This window comes from Episyrphus balteatus, chromosome 3, assembly GCF_945859705.1.
Source record: "Episyrphus balteatus chromosome 3, idEpiBalt1.1, whole genome shotgun sequence".
Lineage (NCBI taxonomy): Eukaryota > Metazoa > Arthropoda > Insecta > Diptera > Syrphidae > Episyrphus > Episyrphus balteatus.
Window position 1 is genome coordinate 110,448,226 of NC_079136.1, and position 16,400 is coordinate 110,464,625.

Below are 16,400 nucleotides of genomic sequence, written 5' to 3' on the forward strand. Positions count from 1 at the left end.
CCAACCCATAGAATCCGTTGCGTCCGTTCCGTCAATCGATCCGTTGAAGTTGACGGATGGGACAGAAAGGGGTGACCCATAGAATACGTCGTATGACGGATTGCTTTTTGACAGCTCACTTCAAATTCCAAGGTGTGTTCGATATTTTATCGCTGAATGTGCACTAAGGAAGTTCTGATGCAAGAAATTTTTAACTATTATTGTTGTTCTTTTTTTTTTTAATAAAATAAAATGCACGACTAGATTTCCTGCAGGTACTTGCTCTTCAGTTAAAAACAATTTTTTATAACAAATTATGAGATTATGAGTTGTAGGTATGACTTTGGCATAATAAAATTGAACTCAACAACAGAATTTGAATATTTAATTGATATAATTTATTAGATATATCATTAAATATTACTTTTATTACATTTTCTTCACAAATATACAATTAAAGTTCACAAAAGAAAACAGTTCCTAGTTCTGAAATTCCCCGGTGTGCACTCAGAAACAGAAAATCGAACTGATCTATTGTTGACAACCAATGTCAAAGGATACGACGGATGAAAAAGTAGAAAGTTGGGCTACTTCTTCCGTCGAATCCGTCCGTCTCCGTCCGATCCGTCGCTTATGGGTCGCTTCCCATAAGAACGTGTGTATTTTTTCGAGCTGTCAGTTGAAAACTTCGACGGAACGGACGCAACGGATTCTATGGGTTGGGGCCTTGAGATGCCAAAAAGCAATCCGTCATGCGACGTATTCTATGGGTCACCCCTTTCTGTCCCATTCGTCAACTTCAACGGATCGATTGACGGAACGGACGCAACGGAATCTATGGGTTGGCGCCTTAAAGAAAATCAATTTTTTTTATTCATTTTATTATATTTTTGTTTGAATAAAATAAAACAGCTGTGTCTGACAGTTTTCACTTCCTTGCTCTACCTCAAAAGTAGGAGGAGAAAAACTTGAACTAAACTGCGCTGGAAAACTTCATGGAACACAAATTGACAGTTTGTAGAACAGTTTGGGGCAAAGTTTTCTTTCATGGAACACACAAACTTGTACTTTTTGGATCTTTTCTGTGCGCATCCGATTCAATTTGTCTCTCTTGTGTCCGAAGTGATTTATGTCAAATATCTTATATTTTTGCTTAGTTACTTTTATAATAAGTTGACTTTTCTGCATTGTCTCCAGTCGGGGGCTTCAGGGCACCACCCGCTTGCCCCAATAGTTTGTACGCTTCCTTATGGCTTCCCCTTATCTAAAAAAAATTCCTCTTTTTTCCCCTGAAGAAGGAAAATGTAAAAGATCAATTCTTGTTTGATAAAAAATAGATACACTACTGGAAAAAATTAAGGGATCAAAAAAAAAATTCCAAATTTTTGGGCAAATTTCAACAGGCCGTAACTTCGAAAGAAATGGTCGTACAAGAAATCGATATAGAAGGAAATTGTAGCTCCAAGTGTCTAGTTTTTGGATTAGAACTTTAAAAATTTTTAACCTCTGCGGTTTTTGAGTAATCGTAGAAAAACCAGCAACAAAAAAATTTTCAAAATTTTTTTAGTTTTTTTGTTTGGTCTACGGGCGTAGCTTAACCACTATAAGGATCGGATACTTTGTTCATTTAGCTTTAATTTGGTTTTTTGAACACCTCGATACGTCCACTTCTCGCCGAGATATCGGTCTTCAAATGGAAAAGGATCCTTTTGTGTTTGATTATCGATATCTCAGCAACCAATGATCGCACAGAAAGTTAAAGGTGGGTTTCAAGAACTTGAATGAATTCTCCTTAACGGCTAGCCATTGCTTTTCCAAAAAAAAATTTTTCTTATTTTCACATGAATTTGAAAATGCAACAAAAAAAGGGCTTTTGGTGGTTTTTTGGAAAATCGAGCGCTAGATCGAAAATATTGAGGAAACCACTAATGTTAAGTGTGCCTTTTACAGTTCAATATGTCCACAAAAACCCTACAAAAAATCAAATTAATCCAGCCAGCCGTTTTTTGTTTCACTCGATCGAATTTTTGAAAAAATTAAAGGATCACGTTTTTTGCTCTGAAAAGCTCAATTTTCTTTTCTCATTTTGTAATGAGAAAAAAAAATTGTTTTTCCTAGCTTTTTCCACATTTTTGCTCCAGAAAAAGCTTAAATTTAAAACAAAACAAAATTCAAAAAAAAAAAAGAAAAATTTAAAAAAATAAAATGTTTTTTGAATTTTTTTCTCTTAAACTTTTCAATTGAAACTACGACATTAGAAACTACAACAGCTGCTACTACAACCACAACTACAATTAAGAATGTCCAAACAACGAAATCAACTCCAACTTCGACACCGATTCCAGTTTCGTCAACTTCTGCAACAACATCCACAACAACAATACCACCATCAAAAAATGATTCCCAAACAAGTTCGATGAGAAATAAAGATATTGTTCGATCGGGTATTACTGTTCTTGTGATTTGAGGGCATATTTTTGTGATATAAATTGTTGTTGTGATATTGATTGTATTCCCGAGGAACTGAATTCATTTGATTGTCATAGAGAAAAGAATGAATTGGAGGATTTTAGTTATGAGCAAGGATTGCCACCGTGCAGGATCAATGAAGGCTGGCTTTGTGTATTTCGCACAAACATTGATACTTCCAAGAATAAGGTGAATTTTTTGTATTTGCAAATTTAATTTAAAAGTTTTTTTTTAGCTAGAAAAAAAGCTCTGATAACAAATAAAATAATTGAAACAAATAAATAAGTGGTTTAGATGTTGCCGAAAAAATAGTATTTTATAGATAAAATAATTTTAAACAAGCATTTTGAACAAATTTCAGATCGAATCAGATCATACAGTAGGTATGTAAAAGTTTGGACAACAGCTCAAAAAGAAAAATTTAAAAAAATAAAATTTTTTTTGAATTTTTTTCTCTTAAACTTTTCAAGAGAAAAAAATTCAAAAAACATTTTATTTAAAAAAATTTTTTTTTTTTTTTTGGAATTTTGTTTTGTTTTAAATTTAAGCTTTTTCTGGAGCAAAAATGTGGAAAAAGCTAGGAAAAACAATTTTTTTTCTCATTACAAAATGAGAAAAGAAAATTGAGCTTTTCAGAGCAAAAAACGTGATCCTTTAATTTTTTCAAAAATTCGATCGAGTGAAACAAAAAAACGGCTGGCTGGATTAATTTGATTTTTTGTAGGGTTTTTGTGGACATATTGAACTGTAAAAGGCACACTTAACATTAGTGGTTTCCTCAATATTTTCGATCTAGCGCTCGATTTTCCAAAAAACCACCAAAAGCCCTTTTTTTGTTGCATTTTCAAATTCATGTGAAAATAAGAAAACATTTTTTTTTGGAAAAGCAATGGCTAGCCGTTAAGGAGAATTCATTCAAGTTCTTGAAACCCACCTTTAACTTTCTGTGCGATCATTGGTTGCTGAGATATCGATAATCAAACACAAAAGGATCCTTTTCCATTTGAAGACCGATATCTCGGCGAGAAGTGGACGTATCGAGGTGTTCAAAAAACCAAATTAAAGCTAAATGAACAAAGTATCCGATCCTTATAGTGGTTAAGCTAAAAAAATTTTTCCACGCCCGTAGACCAAAAAAAAACTAAAAAAATTTTGAAAATTTTTTTTTTGCTGGTTTTTCTACGATTACTCAAAAACCGCAGAGGTTAAAAATTTTTAAAGTTCTAATCCAAAAACTAGACACTTGGAGCTACAATTTCCTTCTATATCGATTTCTTGTACGACCATTTCTTTCGAAGTTACGGCCTGTTGAAATTTGCCCAAAAATTTGGAATTTTTTTTTTGATCCCTTAATTTTTTCCAGTAGTGTTGTATTTTCGACATTGAAGGTATTTTTGTACATCATAAAGTATTTATAAAGCTTAAGGCAGTTTGTTTCAACCACGAAGTATATAGTCTTTTTTTTAAATAGGTACCCAAAAAACAATATTCTTTTAAAATTAATATTAAGTATTTTGAAGAGTGAATAAAAAATGGAAGCACAATGATAGTCTTTAATTAAGCAGTTGAATTCAAAATTCCACTAAGTGTAGAATACGATAGTTTATGGTTCGAAATTTTGTTTTATTTTAATTAATTGCATTGCATGTGTTCACTTTTAAAGATTGTGTCTCTGTCTATTAATTTTATTCCTTTTTAGTTTATTTTTCCCCTTTTTTTTATCCCCGTCCCCCTCTTTTATCCCTTTCGTAAAAAAAATCAGCAAAAATGGTTATTTCCCATCAACCTGGGCACCCTGATAGCACACTCGTTAAAACTTTTTTATGCTCCTCCCGCTCAACTCCACCACTCCCTCCATCAAATTGATATACGACACTTTACTGAGTTGTTATCTCTCTAAATCCCAATAGGACTTAATTTCCTCTCAACTTATTTAGTAAGAATTCAGCGCTAAAATGCAAAGTAAAAGTATACTGAAAAGAGTATCAACATGAAGGATATTTTACATCAAAAACAAAATCATATCCCCTTTTTGTAACATAGAAGAAAAATGTTTTTCAAAAAAACTGTAATCCCTGCCGAATTCATGTTTGTAATTTCCTTTTCTAAAAATTTTGATTTAATTCAGGAAGGTATTACACAGAAATGTACTGTTTTTCTCCCCGTGAATTCTATAGGTAGCTTGATAGCTGCATGCAACATCCACACGGCAGCTTCATACGCAACAAAAGGATATTCGGTTTCATATTTAGACAACGAGAGTTCGAGTTTCAAGATACGATTTTAGAGGATTTGAATGAAAAAGTTGATGGCGGGCATGGGATGGGGGAGGATTGATAAAGGTAGAATAAAACCTATAGATATATGCATTCACCCATATGCTAATGTCACATCGAAAAGGGATGAAAACGCTAACAACGAACAACGAAGTTCCGTCCGTTGTCATTCGTCGTTGTCGTTCATGAGGACTAAGAGAACGATGAGGACGACGATGAAAATGCACCCTTCATTTGTTGTTTTGACAAAATATTCACTCACCTGTCCTCGTGCTGTCGCCATGGCGCCAACCATGACCAAAACCAAAACAAATTCGATTTCCTGCTATAGTCCGTTCCTCATTTGGAATTCTGTCAGTAAGCGTTGTGAATCAAGTTGCAAACACACATTCACAGTTAGTCATCAGTTTTCAGTTCAGAGTTTTCCGAATTTTTGAATGTGGAGAATTTATTGCATAAAGCCACAACTTTGTGCCGTTATAGGAGGAAATTGATGGCGGAGGTGCATATCGTCGGACAGATATTGAAGGCAGCCGATTTTGAAGAGTCTCATCTCTTCTGCAAGTGGAGCCTTCAAACTGGTATGTATGCATGCGACGACGGGTAAACAGCCTTTTGTTCACTGATAGTAATAAAGTCGGAGACAGAAAGAGTGAAAGAGAGAGAGAGAGAGAGTGATATATGTGAATAAGGCTTTTAAAAATTATTTTTTCGAAAAGGTTCCGCTTGGAAAGTTGTACAAGGCAGGTCGGAAGGACGGAGCTTTGTTTGCTCGAACCCGCTAGAGAAATCTTCGGAATTTTGTTGTCCATTGGATATACATTTGGCCACTGGCAGTGTGCAGGGTTGGCCAAAATTGCACGTGGAAATTTACGCAGTGAATTTTCTTAAGAATACCTGGCCTGTTGGGTATGATTTGATTACGCTATAGGTACCTTTGCAATGGAAGTTATCTTTTGAAATGCTCTTTCAGATTTGGAGTTGTTTATATTCCTACGTGCCCTGGATACCATCGAATAGAAGTAGACACTTGGAAAGTTGCTCCCGTAACAATTTGGGATAGTGTAAGAGAAAAATTTGGAGCGGGTGGGATTGCACTTAGTAAGGAGGATCTTATATTTTCGGGAGTTGAAAGGTAATTATTGTACGAATGTTATTTCAAATTATTATTAAAATGTGCACAGTGTAATTTTATTGATATTAACTCTTTGGGATTGGATACTTATGACTTTTTAAATTGCTCAATCAAGGATTCACTCATTATGAAATCCAATTCGTTTCCAATGAATTCTGAAATTTTTATTTTGTATTGGTGGATAATCAAAAAAAATTATTTCTGTTTAAACTGGAAAATTTGATATGACTTTTGAGTATTTATGTACCTATCAATGCTTTTCACTGGATTACGATTTGAAATCTTTAAAGCGTTCTGTCTGTCAGTTCATTTTCGTGCCGATAAAACGATTTCAGAAGGCTTCTAGATGCTTCCGAACGGTTCTGGGTGTCTAATGGTCAATCGAAAACGACATTATAGAAGAAAAATTCGCGAACACGATTTTTTGGGTATAAAAATGTCCTGATAGTAAATTCAAAAATCAAGCATCTCTGATATACAATGTCACACCTGAGTGGAATCGATTTAAACATTTCAATTTTGTCATTTTTGGTTGTTCGGAAGAATGCAGATGCAGAAGCCTTCTGAAACTGTTTTATTGACACAAAAATGAAATGAAGTTCGCTTTTCGGTTTCAAGTACGAAGTCATTAGCCTTCCCCTTCATGGAGTCGGTCTTAGATGTTGTTGCCGTGTTTAAGCTATCATGTTTTAGTAGAAAATCCAAATATTAATTCTTTTCAGATACAAATTGAAAACAAAAACATCAGGAAGTGTTGTAATTGAAGTATCTTTAATATTTCGAAATTTTTCAAAATACGGCGTTGAATTTTCTTAATTAAGAACTAAAACCAATATGATTAAGGCAATATTACAAATTTTGGTTGCCTTATTGTTGTCCACAACAATCATTGAATCAGTGAAGATTGGAATTTCAAAACCAGTAAACACAGTTGAAAACGTTACAACTGAAACAATTGAAACTACGACATTAGAAACTACAACAGCTGCTACTACAACAACAACTACGGTTAAGAATGTCCAAACAACGAAATCAACTCCATCTTCGACACCGATTCCAGTTTCGTCAACTTCTGCAACAACATCCACAACAACAATACCACCATCAAAAAATGATTCCCAAACAAGTTCGATGAGAAATAAAGATATCGTTCGATCGGGATATTACTGTTCTTGTGATTTGAGGGCATATTTTTGTGATATAAATTGTTGTTGTGATATTGATTGTATTCCCGAGGAACTGAATTCATTTGATTGTCATAGAGAAAAGAATGAATTGGAGGATTTTAATTATGAGCAAGGATTGCCACCCTGCAGGATAAATGAAGGCTGGCTTTGTGTATTTCGCACAAACATTGATACTTCCAAGAATAAGGTGAGTTTTTTGTATTTGCAAAGGAGAGTGGGCATTTTGGCCCATCGGTGTAACACATTGAGACATACATTAAATGAAAGGTCTCGATGAGTGTATTATTTTTTTGTATGGGCACAAGTCTGTATCTCGTGCAGGGAAAGTGCATTGGTGCATTTTATTTTCAAAAATGTATGTAATAAAATTCAGAAAAGTATACATTTTGACTAGACGTTGGATAAAATTGTTTCAAAAACATTACAAAACTGTGTTGGAAGTTCAATTGGGCTATTCCATCACAAGTTTTCACCCATGACGCAATGCATTTTTCGTTTTTTAGAACACTTTTGTATGGGACGTGGCTCATTTGTATAGATGCTCTATTGACTAGATTCAAAAACATAATAATAACGGTGTTCTGTTGGACTAATCCATCAACTGCTTTCATTTAAAAAAAAATGCATTTATCGTTTTTTATAGATTGAAATGCAATAACAAAAAATGTTTGAGTAAGCATATGATCTTCTGTAGGTACTTTGAAGTCGTGTGCGAAACTACCTTGTTGGTTTTAAAATAATTTAAATATACGAAGGTTGTGACTAATTTTTCAAAAATGCAACTCAAACTACAAGTAACATATATTCGTTCAAGATGTTTTTGAGAGAAATTAGCTCTTCTATGTATATTTATAGTATATAGATAGATTTGATAGTGATTCTACAAAAATCTCGAATCATTCCAGACTGTTAACTAAACTGTTTATGAAAGAAATCCTTTCAGTAGTTTTGGACTGTTTTTGAAGTTTTGAAAAATAAAAATTGAAACATTTATGTACATGCAAATACTAATACCATAAATGTTTTTGATTTCAGCACCAGAACTACATTTTTGACAGATCAAGTTTTCGCGAATGGCCGCAACTTTTGTTAGAAGATTTTGAGTTAGCAAAAGATCGAAGCTTTTATAAAATTGGAGAGCCCATTTTAATTTACAATTTCGAACAAAATGAAATTATTGAATTCGGTAAACAAATAAGAATAAATAAACAAATATGTGCATGTATGTAGTCTGTATAAAATTAATTTTATTTGTGTTTTTTTTAGAACTTCCATTTTCTTTTAATGGTCATAATTGCAAAATCTACGAATCTATCCGCCATTTGAAATCAAAGAAAACTTTTTGTCATCTTACATTGGAGAAAGCAAAACATTTTGAGACCACGTTATTTCAAAAACTTTGTACATCTTTTCTACTTCAAAAACCAAATATTGAAATTCCTTTGGACGGTATCATCAAAGAAACACTTACAGAATTCGTTCCAATAACACTTTTTCGTTGCAACCAGGAATATGATTGTATTCCAGTAGCAGTCAATAACTCTTTTTTCGATAATTTGGATGAAACAGAATACAGCAATTTGATTGAAACAAGACTTATCCACAATATAACAAATTTAATCAGCTGTGAAGTGTTTTTTATTCAGTCTGAAGAAAGGACCAACGAAGTTTGGTTGCAATATGAAGTTAAGTTTGTACAAATTAATGAAACACAAGAAAATACTTTGAATGTTAGTGGCCCATTGGGTTACACTTCTGGAAGTCCACTTATAATCGGTCAGAAAGTGCTTTTGAACGAATCAGCAGAAAATGTGGATTCAAATCGTATCCTAAGCTACTTCCATGCTAATAAAACTCAAGAAATACATATTCATGTGCCTAGACGTAGTCAAAACCAATGCAAAGAAAGCTCATTGGCAGTGAATTTTGGCGAAAGCATTTTAGTGCAGTGCTCGGTAGGACTTGATAATTCAACTGAACTAACGAGCGATACCAATTTTACCAAAGTGTGTGAAGAGTTGCAAAATCGTTCCTTCAAACACTTTCAAGTCGAAAACATTCAACGCCTTCAAGATGACTTTTTTATTTCTACCCTGGGTTATCCTATCAACAAGACTGATTACTGGACAAAGGTCGAAGTAAGGAATTATGAACATTTGCCGGTAATGGGAGTGTTTTTGAGCAAAGAAGATTCATTTATTTGCCAAAATATGATTTTGGGTGTGAAATATGAATTTTTGATTGTTAAAGACGAAGTTCATGGTGTTCGTCATCAAAATCTTGTGAAAGCAGCATCAATTGAAATGGGAAAAAGACATGATTTGCAATTTCAGCTAGACGAGGCAGTTTCTATTCCGATAACATTTTCAACTATATTCCACGATCTTCAAGAAACTAACAAAGCAGTTAAATTGTCAGTTCTCTGTATAAAATGGCTTATAAGTCTTTTAGTTTTAATTTATTTTGAAAATTATAAAAAAATGTGTTAAAATAAAAAAAACCAATAAAAAATGATCTGAATTTACAAATTCAATTTAAAATATAGATTAGAAAAAAAAAAGTTTATTTTTTAATTGTTTCAAAATAATTAAAAAAAAAATAACGACTGTCCTTTGTGATAAAAGCATGAAATTGTACGGTCAGTAGTGCTCAAGATACAAGTAATTATGAGATAGTCACTTTGGTTTCCATTGGTATGTTTTTAATAGATTAGATTGTGTATTTAAAAGGATACCTACAATTTCAGATAAGAGATATAATTTTTATTTATTCTTAATTTCAAAGGAGAATACCCAAGAATAAATGGAGAACCTTTATATAACTTGAAAGATCATCAATCATAGATAACAAATATGAAAATTTGTTAGAAACCATCCCCGAAAATTGCTGTGGCGATTCATATTTCAAACTATAAAGTAGCAGTTCCAAATAATAATCTGACTTCCCTAAAAATATTTGGCTAAAAAACCACTTTATAGTTTAAAATTGAGAATCGTTATAGCAAGTTCCAGGGACGTTTTTTTTTTTCAAAACTATAAAGGAGAGTGGGCATTTTGGCCCATTGGTGTAATACATTGAGACATACATCAAATGAAAGGTCTCGATGAGTGTACTAATTTTTTGTATGGGCACAAGTCTGTATCTCGTGCAGGGAAAGTGCAGTGATGCATTTTATGTCTAAAAATGTGTGTAATAAAATTCAGAAAAGTATACATTTTGACTAGACGCTCGATTAACTTGGTTCAAAAAAATTACATAACTGTGTTGGGAGATCAATTGGGCTATTCCATCACCAGTTTTCACCCATGACTTAATGCATTTTTCGTTTTTTAAAACTCTTTTTAATGGGACGTGGCTCATTTGTGTAACACATTGATACATACTTCAAATGAAAGGTCTCGATTAGTTTGTTATTTTTTTATATGGCCAAAAGTCTGTGCTCGTGCAGGGAAAGTTCAGTGATGCATTTTATGTTTAAAAATGTATGTAATAAAACTCAGAAAAGCATACATTTTGACTAGATGCTCGATTGACTTGATTCAAAAACATTATAATAACTTTGTTTTGTTGGACTAATCCATCAATTGCTCTAATTTTCCAAAAAAATGCATTTATCGGTTTTTATGGATTTATGAAATGCAATACCAAAAAATGTTTGAGTTAGTATATGATTTTCTGTACTTTGAAGTCGTGTGCGAAACTACCTTGTTGATGGTTGGGACTAATTTTTCAAAAATGCAAATCAAACTTTAAGTTATATTTCTAATAAAATGTTGGAGTGAATTTAAATTCCAAACCATACCTTTTTTTGTTCTAAAACCACAAACATGTAAATTAAGCTCTAATATACATTTTTGAACATAAAATGCAACACTCCACCTTCCACGAGAAAGAGTTTTTGTCCATTCAAAGGAATAATGCGCTCATCAGTACCTTTTATTTGATGTAAGTCTCAATGTGTTACATATATTTTTGAGCATAAAATGCACCACTGCACTTTCCCTGCACGAAATAGAGTCTTTCGTTCATACAAAAAAATAACACGCTCATTGAGATCTTTCATCTAATGTGTGTCTCAATGTGTTACACCAATGAGCCACGTCCCATACAAAAGTGTTAAAAAAAACCGAAAAATGCATTAAGTCATGGGTGAAAACTGGTGATGGAAAAGCCCAATTGAACTTCCAGCACAGTTATGTAATGCTTTTGAAACAATTTAATCGAGCATCTAGTCAAAATGTATACTTTTCTGATTTTTATTACACATATTTTTAGACATAAAATGCATCACTGCACTTTCCCTGCACGATATACAGACTTGTGCCCATGCTAAAAAACAATACACTCATCGAAACCTTTCATTTGATGTATGTCACAATGTGTTACACCGATGGGCCACGTCCCATACAAAAGTGCCCAGTCTCCTTTATACAATTTATTGCAATGAGCCCTTTTTTTGAAGGGTCAATAGAAAAGATTCACTTGTCTTATTTGGGAAAATGAGAAGAAAATGACTCAACTATTAGTAAAATAGTTTCTATCGATTATTTTGGTTTTATTTTACTGAATCTAAAATAAAAAAAAACCCTTTCTTTTCAACGATTATCCCAAAAACTCTCAAAAACTTTATTACTTTTCGAATTTTATAACTTCTACAAGTATACTTAAATTATATTTCAAGCTTATTTCTTATTGTATTTTTCGATTATTTCTCTATTTTATAATTAATTTATTTTTTTTTTAAGTTGGAAGAGGAGTTTTGAGAAAATTGTACTTTTGTAAAATTGGTTTATCACAGATAAAAAATAATTAATTCCAAAATGTTCGTGTTTACTTAGTATTAACCCTCTGTAGACACACCTTTTTTTGTGACGTGATGGCACACCACGCACGGGTGCGAATTTGGCTTCTACTTTTTCATGTCGCTAGAACTTTTTTATGTCTCATATATTATAGAGAATATGTACTTGAAACTTATGTACAATTTTCCGAGGAATTCGAATATTGTATTCACAATTCCAAAAAAATATGTTGTCACCATTAGAAACAGACTTTTTTTCACCCAGAGGGTTAAAGATGCTGAAACGAAAGAATCGTATACGAGCAAAATGATACCTAATTCGCTTAATCTTGACGAATTTACGCTATCGTTTCCTAATTTCACAGTTTTCGTTTCGCATTGAATGCTGCTCTAGTCCGAAAAATATGCTTAAATAAAACCCACATTACTCCACTAACAAATCCGCTCACTGATCTATTTATCGTTACAACAGTTTTTCAACTCTTTCTTTCTAATTTATAGTAAGGGAAATAATATGCAATCACAAAAAGGTTTTTGCTAAAGCTTTTTTTAAGAGAAAAAATCTTCTATTTGGTTTCTAACTTGCATATCATTTTATATATGGTTCAAATTCATATGTTTTCAGATACTTAATGATTTTTTTATATTTCTATTCAAAAATGTCAACACTTAGGTACATATCTGATCGATCAGACAAAATAATATTGTTTCATAAATATTTAAATTATAAACCAACATGGTCACTGGGTTGAAAAATAAAATATTTCTATCACAGCACATTATCAAATTTTCCATTTAAGTAAAATTGAATGGTAAATGTGTTATATATTCGGGAAAACAAACACTAATGAATGAGTTATTCTTAAACGTTGAATAAATTTTCTATTGGACAAAAATTGTCTGAATAAGGCTAGGCGCACACATTCGATTTTAGTCGCGCGATTATTCAGTCGCAAAAATGGATCACAAGGATTTCAATGACTGTGAACACACATGCTTCTCGCGATTAAAAATTTGAAAATTGTGTCTACAGTCAATGAAATTCTTGTCATCTAATTTGCGACTGAATAATCGCCATGTGTGCGCCTAGCCTAAATGATAGTTAACCCTAATGTTTTTTGGTTAGGCATAATATTTTTACTGTCTTAATAGGTATATTAATGTACAGAAAACATGATTTCTTTAATTTAATGCGTCACCCTCTTGGCTCCCCAAACTCCAAATCATGATGGCGTACAATACACATGTTCCCAAAACGTAAAAAAGATATATTGTAATATAGGCCATATTATTAACATTAAATGTCGTTCCGTGTTTTAGAGAAACTCAGATTTGTTTAAAATAATTGTCGCATGTCCCAATAAAATCATTTAAATTTAAAAAAAGAACCGTTTCCTTTTAATACTGAGCAAGTTGATTTTTATTTCAGATGTATGAGCTTTTGAGGATGTATCTATTTAGTCTTAGAAGATGTATCAACTGCATTGTTTGAATTTTCACCATTAAACCAAGGATCCTCTTGTATTTGGGGTATTCGATATCTTATATTTAGAGGTGCCAGTATATGAAATATTAATTGCTTGCATTCGTTACTTGCCTTAGGTGTCTTAGGAAACACAAGATGGGAATTTACTCGCTTAAGCAAGACATGTACGTTTGATCCATCATATGGCAGCCGACCAAACACCATTGCATAGCAAACGACTCCTGTTGCCCAGATATCTGATAAAAATGGATTATAAGCAACTCCTGTTTGAAATATAAAAATAAGAGATATTAAATAATTATGCAAATAACATTAAAGATTAATTTATGTACCTTTTAAGATTTCCGGACTTGCATAAGCATAACTACCACAGAATGTTTTTGAAAGAATCACCGAGTTATCACTGGCCAGAGTATCCTTTCGGGCGAATCCAAAATCAATTATTTTCAAATTGAATTCTGTATCAAGCAATAGATTTTCACATTTAATATCTCTGCAATGGTTTTATTTATGAAGATATAAAGTAACACACAATTTATGGGATTCTAATACCGATGGACAACTCCCTTGGAATGGCAATATGAAATTACACTAATCAACTGTCGAAAAAGCTTTCGGGCATTCGTCTCATCAAGATACTTTTTTTGTCGGATATAATCAAGCATTGTTCCATTTTCAGCTATCTGCATTACTAAGTAAACTCTAAAAATAAATTTTAGTTAAAATCAGTGAGGTTAGTACAAAAAATTGTATTCTAATTAAGTATATTTCAGTGACTACATTCGGCGTTAAGTAGAAGTTTATTTTCTTGGAAGAAAGGGGTTCTATTTTTTTTAGTTTCTCGAAAACGACAAAACATTTTTGCATCCGGTTGGCTTACAACGAATGAGAGCATTGAATTTACAAACCTAATTTAGTACTTAATTGCATGCAATTTTGAAAAAAAGTCAGTTCAACAATATTTTGTAGCTGTTTTTTTTTAATTTTTCTGAAATTCTGAGATATAAGTTATCTTCAGTTTCTCTATTATTTTATTTAGAATTACATATATAGCAAAATAACTCATTCCCACTCAGAATATTTAATTTTGAATATTGCTTTAAGGATGAAGATATTATTGTCTTACCACTTTATTTCTACAATTATAAAAACGTAAAATATTTTTTTTTTAAAAGAATCGATTGATACTGTGTATTTAAAAAAAATATGGATTTTAACACATTTCTCCGCTTTTGTAACTGCAGAAAATGGGTAGTCAGACATTAACGAACTTATCTATTTTTTCGTCAATGAAAAATGTTATACCTATGACTCGTTTCAATACTTTGATAAAATTGTATTAGATTTTCATGATGTAAGCCTTTCACTGCATCAATTTCTCTAGGCAAGAATTTCTTGGTATATTCTGGCGGAGCTTTTAATTTTGAAATAATTTTAACAGCAACTTCTTTTTGCAATTCTTCAGAGTAAGCAACTTTAACTTTGGCATAACTTCCACAACCAATTATTTTACCAATTAAAAGACCATGTTCTTCCAGGATGGATTTCCTGTTTCTCATAGGTTTTTCAGATTCTTCTTCCATTGGTGCATGCAGAATGCCGTCTTCACTTGGCTGAAGAAATACTATTGATTCATTATTACGACGCAGTGTTGTTTCTGTCTGTAAGGCTATGGTTGACGTGGAACGTCGAAGTCGTTGATTTTCTGTGGCTTCATTGTCGATTTCCAAGTCATCATTCCAAGGATTATAACCTTAAGATTTCCATTGATTATTTATTGTGTGATAAATTATTTTTATATGAAGAATAGTGTATAATTTTACCAGAAGAACTTGCATCAGCTGTTGCCATTAAATTAAGCTGAAATTTTGAAGAAATGTGGCCGAAATGTGATAAAAACAAAATTAATATAGGTTCTTTCTCAGTGTGACTTATTATTTATTTTTAAATCTCATTTTTCCTTAACCCTTATTTTAGAAAAAAAAAAATATTTGTTAAGTTATTTAAAACAAAAATAAAGCCGAATTATTCTAGAATGGCGTAGATACACAAATGTGAAATAATTTAGTTAAAAACCTTCTTTCCAAATTGAAAGAGAGACTTGTTATGAGGTAGTTAGGACTATTAAAAAAGATTAAGGAATAAATATCTGCAATTTTTTTTAGATGCAAACTGAATCAGCACCCCAAAAAACGTCCAGATTCATATGACCTTGAATATTGGGATATAGGTATATTGAACTGATTGGATAACTCGAAAACTCTCCAAAAGCAGTGGGGTATCCAGAAAACAATTTGAACGGGACGGGTAAATGTACCTACGTAAAATTGTTCTCTCTTTTTTATTCATATTTGATCGAGAGTGAAGCGCTGTTCTGCGGTACCGAAAGTGGTATAGTAGCATTTTACTGTTCTCGATAGTTTCGTTCTACTGTCTCTTCCTTTTACATTGAAAGTAACTACCTATTGTTTTTGCAAAGTTCTTGTGTCCCAAACATTTTACAGAAACAGCTAGGACAAGGAGTTAAGTCATCCTTAAAAAATCTACCCCAACCCTCAACGTCACCTAAGGCTCTTATTCAAACAAACACAAACAGCCGTTACAGAATTTGGAGGGGGCTCGAGCATCTGAGCTGCATTTAAATCTCTAAGACTTACTAACAAGTTTTAGTTTATCATGTACATTATTAGCTGCGTTCCTTTGGAAATATTTATCTACTTTTTAGTACTTAAAGCTGCTTTGAACTACTTTTTCAGTATAGCAAAGTAGTTTTAAGTAATAAAAAGTAGATAAATATTTCCAAAGGAACGCAGCTATTATGTAATCAGCTAAATAATAACATAATCTTGGGGTGGCTTGAGCCCCTTGAGACCACACCCCCCCCTCAATACGCCACTGTCCAGTAGTATGCCACGGTGACGTTACTGATACGAGGGCTCTCAACTAGTGCAATTGACAGACTGTCAAATACAGGAACTATCCTGCTAGTAACCATATAACCCACCAATTAATGGTCGAAAGTTTTTCACGGCAATATCACTGGTTAACTTAATCAACACATGAATTT

At 32.6% G+C, this 16,400-nt stretch overlaps 3 protein-coding genes across 3 annotated transcripts; 2 read left to right on the top strand and 1 right to left on the bottom strand.

Moving 5' to 3' along the window:
• Positions 1–4,194: 4,194 nt before the first annotated feature.
• LOC129916168 (B9 domain-containing protein 2) lies at positions 4,195–6,694 on the top strand. The gene is made up of 4 exons (XM_055995978.1): positions 4,195–5,305; positions 5,444–5,633; positions 5,698–5,859; positions 6,582–6,694. Exons 1-4 carry the CDS (start codon positions 5,218–5,220, stop codon positions 6,673–6,675), a joined length of 534 nt encoding a protein of 177 aa, XP_055851953.1. The 5' UTR covers positions 4,195–5,217; the 3' UTR covers positions 6,676–6,694.
• LOC129916167 (tectonic) lies at positions 6,694–9,586 on the top strand. Its single transcript, XM_055995977.1, has 3 exons — positions 6,694–7,233; positions 8,082–8,232; positions 8,313–9,586. The coding sequence occupies exons 1-3, from the start codon at positions 6,694–6,696 to the stop codon at positions 9,533–9,535; spliced, it is 1,914 nt and encodes a 637-aa protein (XP_055851952.1). The 3' UTR covers positions 9,536–9,586.
• A 3,652-nt stretch (positions 9,587–13,238) lies between these two features.
• LOC129915396 (testis-specific serine/threonine-protein kinase 4) lies at positions 13,239–15,307 on the bottom strand. Its single transcript, XM_055994910.1, has 5 exons — positions 15,157–15,307; positions 14,639–15,086; positions 13,886–14,035; positions 13,666–13,826; positions 13,239–13,596 (listed from the first exon to the last, which is right to left on the bottom strand). Exons 1-5 carry the CDS (start codon positions 15,182–15,184, stop codon positions 13,301–13,303), a joined length of 1,083 nt encoding a protein of 360 aa, XP_055850885.1. The 5' UTR covers positions 15,185–15,307; the 3' UTR covers positions 13,239–13,300.
• Between the last annotated feature and the right edge of the window lie 1,093 nt (positions 15,308–16,400).